Source organism: Thamnophis elegans, chromosome 3, assembly GCF_009769535.1.
Source record: "Thamnophis elegans isolate rThaEle1 chromosome 3, rThaEle1.pri, whole genome shotgun sequence".
NCBI classification, from domain to species: Eukaryota; Metazoa; Chordata; class Lepidosauria; order Squamata; family Colubridae; genus Thamnophis; species Thamnophis elegans.
Genome location: NC_045543.1, coordinates 36,118,428 through 36,130,069, shown reverse-complemented (window position 1 = coordinate 36,130,069; position 11,642 = coordinate 36,118,428). Strand labels below are relative to the sequence as shown.

The following is an 11,642-nucleotide window of genomic DNA, read 5'->3' as shown; positions in this document are numbered from 1 at the left end:
TTTATAGGGAGCTGTCAGATCTCTCAACCAATCACATTTGAGTATTGTTCCCGCCAGATCAGAGGACCTTGGTGGAAACTACCATATTGACTGTCAGTATGTAACAGTTAGCTTATGCTGTTATATCTGGTAGGAAGACATCCCTGCAACCGTTTTTGCTTTTTGGTTAAAAAAAACATTGGCCTCCAAGGCATTCACTTTTTTGACTGCAGCATGAAGATTTTTCCTCTTCTGGGTGCAAAAACTCTCAATTTTTAAAAACAGCAAGAAATAACATTTTTAAGCACATAATTCCACCCTGAATCTCATCCCAGCATCCACTTTTGCATTTGGGCTTTAAAAAAAATTGGCCTCCGAAGTACCCATTTTTCTGACAGCAGCATCAGGATTTTTCCTCTTCTGGGTGCAAAAATGCTTGATTTTTAAAAACAGCAAGAAATACTATTTTTAAGCACAAAATTCAACCTGAATATCATCTTGGCATCCCTTTTTGCATTTGTGCTAAAAGAAATTTGTCCCGAATTTGGCTTCTGAGGCACCCATTTTTTTGATCACAGCATCAGGATTTTTCCTCTTTTGGGTGAAAAAACACTTGATTTTTAAAAAGGGCAAGAAACACCACTTTGAAGCACGGAATTCTACCCGGAATCTCATCCCAGCATCAGTTTTTGCATTTGGGCTAAAAAAAAATTGACAAATTAAAGATAATATGAGAATAATTCTGGACACTTTGGAATACTATGAGGCTCATCCTGAAAAGCAAATGGCTCTGATGATTTTAGATGCTCAGAAAGCCTTTGATAACGTGAGCTGGTGATTTATGTTGTTACAACTGGAACATATGGGCTTTGGCAAGAAATTTACCCAAGCCATAGAAACTATATACCACATACAAACAGCAAGGATAATGATAAACGGAGAATTATCAAAACTATTTCTTGTTTGCTTGTTGAATCACCTCAATCATCCAACCAACTCCAAGCAGTGTATAGCATATCAATACAATAAACAATAAAACAAGTAATGAACAAATAATAAACAAGTAATATACATTGGTGATATGGTATATAATATACAATACAGTACTACATTCTTCTTTTAAAGAAGACCCCACACCTAGCTGTCTAGATCACAAAAACATTTCAAATTTATAATTTTGCCTGGCCTGCTAATTGTTATGTTTATTTTTATACAGCAATTTAATAAAGTGACATGTCTTCTGATTTTCAACTGATGCAGTCCCAGACAAGGAATAACTATCTTCCATATTATAAATATAGCCCAACACTGTAAATTTCTGAAGATCTAATCTGCTATTGGACAAGCATACATTATTATTGCATAACCTGTGTGATAAAGGAGGGAGGCAGCAGTATAAATGGCATCCATTAAGGTTTATTTATTTTTAATAAAAAATCTTTAGGGCTTTTGCTTAACACTGCTTTTTTGCCCTTAGATCTAAAGCACAGAGGAATGAAACACATCTTTCATACGAACACTAACTTGTAATGCTAAATTCTGGTGTAATAAACATCAGTTAAGTTGAAAAAGTGTGCTTATATTTTCTAACAAAGATGGTTTACATAAAATGAAATAATACAGAACTATTTCATCAATGACAAGGTCACAAGAGATGCTGGAGTAAGAACTGAAAGGCATTTCGCACAAGAACACTTTAAAATCCAAATCCTACAAGGAGACATATTTGTGCTTCTCTATATCAATGATTCAAAGTGATAATTAAAAAAGAAGTAAACATGGAAAACATCATGTTATGTAAAAATGACAATGTCTTTATCAAAATGATTTGAGATTTCAGTCTGGTACTGTCAAATATTGTTAAAAGGTATTATTTTAAACATAATGAAAGTTGTCCAGTACAGAATATAGAAAAAACTTTGGAATCTTCTGCAAAGAGGAAAAGAAAATCTATTTTATTTAGCTCAGGAATCATGTTCCAAACTTTGGCTATTCAGAAGTGTTTTTTCTTGAACTGAGCTAATAACAAATAAAATCAGACTGCATGAAGCTAAACTTCCCATCAGAGGGCATAATCATCATATTCTTCTTGTGGGCTAAAAGCAGCTGCTCGTAATATTTCCAAGGAATTTACTAAAATTAGGGTGCCAGTCAGATGTTTCCAACGTTTCGTAATAGGATTCTTCATCTTATCAAGTCCAATGTGCAGTTCTTGGGTAACATCACGATAACTGTCTCCCATCTGATTACTCCATGTTAGCATGAAATCATAGGCTGGTTTCCACATTGCCTGTCAGATAAAAACCAATGTTAACATGGCCTGTTTACCACTAATTTTTATATGGTGATAAAAAAATCAGAAAGAATCTGGCAGCAATTTTTCAATTAACAAATGTTATTAAAAGGTTTGCCTTGTTTGATTACTTTTTGCAAGACTAGGATGGGGGAGTGTAACCTTCCCAGTATTGTTGGACATGTCTCTGCCTTTAATACCATCAACCTACAGGCAGGCACATTGCATTTTGGAGGTTTGGGCACGCACGCACGCTTTGGGCACTTTGTCTGGAAAAGATTACCCATCACTGGTATAGGAGATCCTGACAGTGCCTGGAGAAGAAATGCAGGTACAGACATTTATGAAATGTAATTCCAATTTTCAACAAGGGAGAAAAATGCATCCAGGGAACGCCAAGCCAGTTAACTTGACACCAATACTTGGGGGAAAAAACTGGAAAAGATAATCAAGCAGGTTTGTGAGCACCTAGATATTAATAAAACAATTGCTAGAAACTAACATGGACTGGTTAAAAACAGATTTTGCCAGAAAAACCTTATTGCCTTTTTTTTTTTTTGATAAACTCACTAAATTAGTGGATCAGGGAAAGGCTCAGTATATACTGTAGTTTACTTGGACTTCAGTAAGGCACGATGAAGTAAACTACAACATACTTCTTGGATAGTAGGTTGGATTAGAACAGGGCTGTCAAACTGCGGGCTGGATGCATCATGTGCTGGATACGCCTCATGCGCTGGCCACACCCTGTTTAGTACAGGATAAGTCACAATACGTCACATGATGCCACCAAGATTGACACCCTTGGATTAGAAGATCTCCAAGGTCCCTTCCAGGCCTATGATTCTAAGATTTAAGAAATCTACAAGCTGCTCCAATGTATTATAATTAGGTCTGAATGGAAAAGAACAGACCGGCTGAATTCTAAGACCAAGTGGCTATGAATAAGAGGCTTAATAGAGATGATTGATATATAAATCTGAATGATGATAGCCTCCCATATTGAGTAAGTTTACAGTCTGGGAGATCTCCTGGATTTGTGACTCCTGCCTGAGAAGAAGACAGACGTTGTGGTCAGGACAGCCTTTACACAACTATATCTTATATATCATTTACATAATTTCCTGGAGTATCATGTTTTGTGCACACACATTCTTGTCATTATGCAACTGGATTATAATTACTTATGCTAATGGGACTGCTATTGAAGACTATCCAAAAACAGTAGTCCAGTAGTGATTGTGACACCTACATTTGCACCCCTAGCCCTCTCATTCTAGGAGCTACATTAGCTGTCAGTCAGTTTGCAAGTCCACTACAAGGTTCTGGTTATCACCTTCTAAAGCCGGATCTGGCTATCTGCTCTGAAATGCATCTGCCTTTACTGTATGATTAGGGGAGTGAAGACTTGAGGATTTTGTCACAAGGGAGTGCTACCTGCAATAGTCTGATATTCTCTTTTATTGCCTACTGTGGAATACCTGGCTTTCAACTATACAGACCAGTACGTCCCCAATGCAGGGATATCTTCCAAATGCTCTTTCCCAAATGCTCTGGGAAAGAGCATTTGGAAGATATTAAATATGGACCTGCTCCTATAAGTTTGTTTTTGACTTTTGTTTATTATATGTGGAGCCACAGGAAAGAACCATGGAAAAGTAAAGCCTTCCTAGTCTTGCAAATAGAGAGGTTCTTCTAGTCACTGTTGTTCTTTTAGTACAATGTGTTGTAATCAGAGTCCAATGATGAATTATTCCTGCTAAACCAATGGTGGGTTGCGATGTGCAACTTTAGGGCACAAGTGCGTGCGTGCAATCCGGTGTCACCCCACCCCAGGTTCCTCTTTGCATTCTATTTGCATGCCTTTGGGTGGAGGGAAGCAGGCCCTGGGAGTTTTGACATCCGGGCTCTGAGATTTTCCATGGCCCACACCACACCTGGGCGTGTTTTGGGGGGTTCCAACCGGTTCCTCCTCCCTCTTATCCCAAGCCAGGATTGGGTGAACTTTCCTTCTTCTCTGCTTACACACTCCAGGGCCTCCATCTGCATTTTTTCCTAGCTCTTCTTTCCTTTTCATCGTTCTCTCCCCTCCCCCACCTTACCCACCAGATTTATAAACACAGGCATAGCCTCTGGGCTGCAGTTGAATGTTCCTTCTAAGAAACCTATGGCTTTTCCACACCCTATATCCTCCAGCGGTCTATTTTTGGGAGCTTTCCCCTCTCTTTTCCATCCGAGTCACAAAAATTTTCACCACCTATTGGTGGGTATGGCTTGGTGTGGGGGGCGGTTTCTCATGTGACTGAGTGTGCATGAATGACATCAGGTTGGCCATGCCCACTCAGTCACATGCCCCCTCACCTTGTCATGCCCACAGAGCCGGTAGTAAAAAATTTTGAAACCCACCCATGCTAAAAACATGAATGTGTTAAATTGATCCATTCTGTGTGCATGACACATATATGATCACAGAAGGATCTCACAATTTCTAGATATAAAATCTGTGCTGATCTTGGAAGAAGCACTGTATATTTTTACTGCAATGGCTATACAACATAAATTCCTTTCTTTCCTTGGGTTGGCTGCCTTTATTTAAGAGAGGAAAAGTATGTTGAACATAGTATGAAACTCATTTTCCAAGCTACTGGTCTTCCAGGATGGCCTGAACACAATGTATTTTTTTACCTCACTATCTACTGCACCATTCTTATCCTGATGGGGAGCTTCATAGGCATCCATTTGTTGCTTAGAAACTTTAGCCAATTTCTCAGCAAGTTCTCTCCAGCGCTGAGACACTTCTACGGCTGTAGTCAGAAGAACAAAATCCTGAATTAGCTTGACAACCAAGCCTTGACAGTCCATTTTCAATAATGCCTGAGAAAAGAGGGAAAAAAAGTGTCATTGAAGTTCTGGAGAATTTGCTGTAATCTGGTAATTGGCAAGATACACCCACACACACCTGTTTTGTTTATATACCTTCCTGTACAAATGTACTTTTTAAAAATTTATAAGAGTAGCAAAAATATGCAGAGTTCTAGGAATGGTAGTCATGTATTATTGAAAAATAAATAATTTACTTTAGAAGAGACAGCTGATTGATGCAAACTTTACTAAACCAAGCCTGCATAATATAGTTTGAAAAAGCCAAAGTTTGAGTAGAATTGTTTGGAGTTATCCCACATGAGAGGACAAGAAACAGTGGATTTAAATCACAAGCAAGGAGATTTTGAATAGACATCAGAGAACATTTTCTAATGGTAGTAGCTGTTGAATTATCTCAGGAAGTGGTGTATTTTTACTGGAGGAATTGAAACAGCAACTAGATGGTCAAAGGTTGGTCTAGTAGCGTGTTTCCCTGAAAATAAGACAGGGTCTTATTTTCTTTTGACCCGCCCAAAATAAGCGCTTGGTCTTATTTTTGGGGAAGTCTTATTATTTTTGGGGTGCAGGAGGACCTCATGGCTGCTGCTGTGTTGCAATATTTTTGGGAAGGGCTTATTTTTGGGGAAGGGCTTATTTTAGCACATGTGCTCAAAAGCCTGATTGGGCTTATTATCTGGGGAGGTGTTATTTTGGGGAAAACAGGGTAGTGGACCCATACCCTTGTGAAGATCACTTGCAGTGATTATAGCTTATCCTTAGAATCAGGTGAGGTTCCAGAGGTAGGTTGCTCCCAGTTCGGCCAAAGCAGTAGTGGTAATTGGGTGTGGGTCGCTGAATCGCTAGTGATGGGTGGCTGGCCTCGCTCCCAAACCAGCCTGCTCCGACAGTCGCTGTCAGCCTCTGCTTCGCTGCTGCTTTTCGGCTGCCATTGAAACGGGGAGGGGGGGCATGGTATTTGGGAGGGGAATCATTATGTGCTGGAGGAGTGTTATTAGAAGCTGTCCTGACCATTTCTCTGTGCATGTGGAGGAAGGGAGTTTCCCGCCAAGGCCAACTGTCCAGCATTCCAGCCTGATGATGTTTTTTGAAGATATCTCCCACCTGACAGTTGGGTGAATTATTATTGGACTATGAAATGGGGTGCAAAGGGGAAGGGATTGAATTATACATGATATCCATTGCTTTCCCGCCAATTTACTCAGACTCAGCTTTGCTTTGCTACTCATTGTTTGTAATTAGTAAAAGTACACTTAATTCTAAGAATGGAGTTGAGTGGTTTCTTTCCTGATTATTAAATGAAGGAGCACCTGACAGTCGCCCTGTCTCGCTTTCACCACATGCATCCACAGAACTGCCATCTCCTGCCTACACAGGTAAGCATTTGCACTAGCCTAGCCCCCCCCCCCCCCACCGGCCAGTGTCTCCCGAAGTCGCTGCCATTGAAGCTGTGGCGGGGACGGGGGCAGCATGCTGGAGAGAGCAGCAGTGGCAGGAGAGATCGGCATGCCAAGTCCTGGATCGAGAAACTGGAAGAGATAACTCCCTACACTTGCTCCTCGCTGGAAATATCCAGGTTTAATTTGGATCTGGGGCCCACCAAGAAGCCGCTCAGCTTCATCAAATTCCTGCAATGAGTAAGTTGAGCGGTGGTGACAGGAGGCGCCCAGCCAAGCATGGTCTGGGCGGGCTGTGGAGCACACAGCCAGGAAAAGCCATAGGTTTCCTAGAAGGAATTGAAGCATTCAACTTTGCTGCCTAGAGGCCACACCTGTGTTTAAATCTGGTGGAGGAATGTGGGGGGTAGAGAATAACTGGGTGGGAAATAGGAAAAAATGCAGGTGGAGGCACTGGAGTGTGCAAGCAGGGAGGGGGAGGAAAGTTCACCTGATCCTGGCTTGGGACAAGGGGGAGGAGGAGGAACCAGATGCAACCCCCCAAAACACCCCCAGGCATGGCGGGGGCTGTGGGAAATCACAGAACCCCCACCCCAGGTTCATCCTTTTGCATTCTGTTTTCGTGCCTTCGGGTGGAGCTCAGCGCACAGCCATAATGCCATGCAAGGCCTGCTTCCCTCCACCCAAAGGCAGGAAAACAGAACACAAAAGGAGGAACCCAGGGTGGGGTGGGGGTTCCACGCGCAGCTGCAGGGCACAAGTGTGCATGTGCAATCCAGTGTCTCCCCCATGCTTTCGAGTGGAGAGAAGCAGGCCCTGCATGGCATCATGGCTCTGCGCTATGCTCCACCCAAAGACACGAAAACGGAATGCAAAAGGATGAACCCGGGGTGGGGTAGGGCACCATGCATAACTGCAGGGCAAAAGTGCGCATGTGCGATCTGGTGTCTAGTCTGGAGGTGGTGAAGGGAGAGGAATGAAGGGGTCCATCTTGCTGGTGGAATGTTCCCCAGTGCCCACACCAGCCAACCCTCAGCGTTTTCCAGGCGGCGGCACAATCCACAGCAGCAGCATGCTCGGGAACAGCTGCTCATTAGCTGAGGAATTTGGAATGTGACCAGAGGGGCAGCTGATTGGCAGGGCCATGCAGGTGAGTAAAGTGAGAGCCTGCAGACTCCAACAGCGCTTCTCTACTGAGAAGGGCTTCTGGGAATCGCTTCTCTACTGGTGAGGTGGGGAGTTTTGACACCCGGGATCTGCGATTTCCCACAGCCACCATTGTGCCTGGGGGTGTTTTTGGGGGTTGTAGCCAGTTCTTCCTCCCCCTTGTCCTGAGTCAGGATCAGGTGAACTTTCCTCCCACCCTGCTTGCACAGTCCAGTGCCTCCACTTGCATTTTTCCTATCTCTCACCCTTTCCTTCCCATTCTTTCCCCTCCCTCCCTCACCCACTGGATTTATAAACACAGGTGTGGGCGTGGCTGCAAAGTTGAATGCTTCAATTCCTTCTAGGAAACTTATGGTTTTTCCACACCCTAAATCCTCCTCCGGCAGTCTATTTTTGGGAGTTCTCCCCTCTCTTCCCTCCATCGGAAGTCCCAAAAAAATTTGCCACTATTTTGGTGGAGGTGGTTTGGTGGGGTGGTCATGTGACTGAGTGTGCCTGAGTGACACCCACTCAGTCACATCCCCCCACCTAGTCACACCCACAGAACTGGTAGTAAAAAAATTTTAAACCCTCTCCTGTGGTCTCCATGCAACATGTGTAAAATCTGGTACAATTCTTGTTGCCATTGATTTTGAATCTATATTTCTCTAACCGATCTAGATACTTATATTTAAAATATTTATTCCCATTAAACAAAACTTGAAGCAGTTTACAATTAAAGCTGGATGCACAATCAAAATTTCACTTCAAAACTTTCAAATATTTGTATTTGTTAGTTATTTTGGTGATTTCTGTGTGTGTAAATAAAAAACAACCTACATCTAGGATGGATCTAATGTTATAAATCTGATAAAATGTGATATGCTGTTTCTCAAGAGAAAAAATATGTTTATGAACTAAATTTATTATGAGAAGCTACCGTATAAAAACATTGTAAACAAGTGATTGGCAGAGTAAATCTCTGTTTTGCTGACAGTAGTCTGGTTCATTCATGTGCTCCGTCTGGCTTCTGTTTCTAATTCCCCATTATGAAATGACTAATTTAAATTATATTTGGATGAATATTTGAAGAATTGAAGAATTCTCTGCTTTTTAGCAAGTGTTGGGGAAGCTCTCTGAGCAACGTCTGGCAGGGAATTGGAAGGAGAAAATTGGAACATTTAAAACTCAAGCCAGGTTTCAAAAGAAAACCAGTTATTTATTAGGAGCTGCATGTTGGCAGCTACTTGAATGAGATCTTTGACCTGTTTCCCCTCTCCTCTCAGTCTGTGTCATAAATCATATTCTCCAACGAGGCTGTAGAAGTCCATGTCTCACAAGCCGGCTTTGGTAATCTGAGAAGGTATGTGTGCAATGTGCTATCCCCTTGTTGCCCACAGCAACTCAAGAGCAGACTAGAAATGCTTTTGTGAGTTGACAACATCTTTGATATATCTGTGAAATGTCAGCAAAATCAAAGCCATTTGTATCTGTGCCATGGTGATGCAGTGGTTAAAATGCAGAATTGCAGGCTAATTCTGCCACTGCCGGCCGTTTGATTCTGACCAGCTCAAGATTGACTTCGGAGGTAAGTAAAATGCCCCAGATTATTGAGGGCAATATGCTGACTCTGTACACTGCTTAGAGAGGGCTATAAAGCACTTAGGAAGTGGTACATAAGTCTAAGCTATTGCTATCTAGGAGTGGGAAGAGATTTCATAAAGCAGGTGCTGTAAGTGAGAGGATCTGTCAATTGGTTTATACCCTATGAACTTGTAAAGAGGAAGGCTCTACAATAGGCCTCTCTTGATCATCTAACTCAAAGAGGCAGTTTGATTAAAGATTCTATTAATCCATTCGTTTAAGTTCCTTTGTAGATGATTTACCACAACCTTTTCAAGGTCACTTCGAAAGATTGGGAAAGTTGGAAATGAACATTATGTTCTCAAAACAGCTGGTTCCAAGGAAGATCTTTTTCAAGAGAAGGTATACTACTTCCCATTTTAGAGTAAACATTATAATCTTCCATAAGGAAAAGCTGGTAATGTTTTGGTACCATGGTGGCACAATCGTTAGAATGCAGTATTTCAGGCTAACCCTGTCCACATCCAGTAGTTTGATCCCGACTGGCTCAAGATTGACTCAGCCTTCCATCCTTCTGAGATCAGTAAAATGATGACCCAGATTGTTTGGGGAATATGCTGATATTGTAAATTGGCGAGTGTTGTAAAGCACTATGGAACTAAGTGATATATAAGTCCAAGTGCTCTTGCTATTGGGACTCAAGCCATTCTTGGCCATCCCAAGAAGGCACACAGGGACATAGATTAAACTTGCATAAGGCAAAATTCAAACCATAGAGGGTCCTATCCACTTGTTTATTTTCCACAAATTGCAAAGAATCTCTCAGACTGTGATGCAAAACACTGCCTCACTCACCACAGCAGACTCTGGTGTCCAATCAAGAATGCAAAATGGTTACTTTATCTAGCAAAAAATGCAATTAAATAAATTATGCCTTCCCCAAAAGTTTCTGGATTATTTTGAACAGCAAGAATATGCAGATTTAATATATATAGCCAATTTATATTTCATCCAATTTATTTAGTTTACTGATTGCACAGACACACAAACAGTAAACATAGAGAACTGATACTTTGCCATCATATTGCTGTTGTGCAAGCTAAAGTTATATCAGGTTAGACTAAAATGATGGGCTGGGTAAAATGTACCTTGAACAGCTATTTATTATACTGCATATAACGTACTGCATACATACAAATTACTTTGATGAAAGTGCTTTTTAAGAAAAGTGTCCAGGTTTTTGGGTTTTTTTGCAGATCAGCAGCCTGGAACACTTCAAGGAATTGATATATATCAATTGATATAGTCCTTAGTAAACACAATTTTGTCATGTCACAAACTATTTTCTATATTCCTCAGAAGTAACATTGTTATCTAGCAATAGGACAAGTAGTTCTCTTTTATCAATTACTTCATTTTGTTTACAGTTACTCATCCAGGTAAGTTGCCAGGAATCAATCTTGACTAGAAGATACAAAATAGTGACATATAGTACTTTTTCATTTGACTAATCAGTCAAATTCTTATTGATAAGGGCTTGTTCAAATGGCTACTGGTATATTTTAGGAAAAGCATCACCAAATGCTTAATATGTTTTTTTTTTTAAAAAAACCTGTTTTTTTAGCTGAATCATTTTAGAAGCAAACAATAAGTGCTGCCTTCGTTGCTAGAACTTACAGGTGAAACTCGGAAAATTAGAATATCGTGCAAAAGTTCATTTATTTCAGTAATGCAACTTAAAAGGTGAAACTAATATATGAGATAGACTCATTACATGCAAAGCAAGATAATTCAAACCGTGATTTGTCATAATTGTGATGATTATGGCTTACAGCTCATGAAAACCCCAAATCCACAATCTCAGAAAATTAGAATATTATATGCAATCAATAAAACAAGGATTGTACATAGAACAATATCGGACCTCTGAAAAGTATAAGCATGCATATGTACTCAGTACTTGATTTGGGCCCCTTTTGCAGCAATTACTGCCTCAATGTGGCGTGGCATGGAAGCTATCAGCCTATGGCACTGCTGAGGTGTTATGGATTACCAGGATGCTTCAATAGCGGCATTCAGATCTTCTGCATTGTTCGGTCTCATGTCTCTCATCTTTCTCTTGGCAATGCCCCATAGATTCTCTATGGGGTTCAGGTCAGGCGAGTTTGCTGGCCAATCAAGCACAGTAATCCCACAGTCATTGAGCCAGATTTTGGTGCTTTTGGCAGTGTGGGCAGGTGCCAAGTCCTGCTGGAAAATGAAGTCAGCATCCCCATAAAGCTCGTCTGCGGAAGGAAGCATGAAGTGCTCCAAAATCTCTTGGTAGACAGCTGCGTTGACCCTGGACTTAATGAAGCACAGTG

General features: G+C 41.1%; 1 protein-coding gene across 3 annotated transcripts in view; it reads right to left on the bottom strand.

Moving 5' to 3' along the window:
* Window positions 1–497: 497 nt before the first annotated feature.
* The window catches only part of SH3BP4 (SH3 domain binding protein 4), a 49,196-nt gene continuing 38,051 nt past the window's right edge, over window positions 498–11,642 (bottom strand). For all 3 annotated transcript variants that reach the window (XM_032213578.1, XM_032213581.1, XM_032213580.1), the window contains 2 exons: window positions 4,958–5,146; window positions 498–2,269 (listed from right to left, as the gene is read on the bottom strand). In XM_032213578.1, coding sequence (XP_032069469.1) covers window positions 2,042–2,269; window positions 4,958–5,146 — 417 coding nt within the window. In that variant the 3' untranslated portion in view covers window positions 498–2,041. The remainder of the gene's footprint in view (window positions 2,270–4,957; window positions 5,147–11,642) is intronic.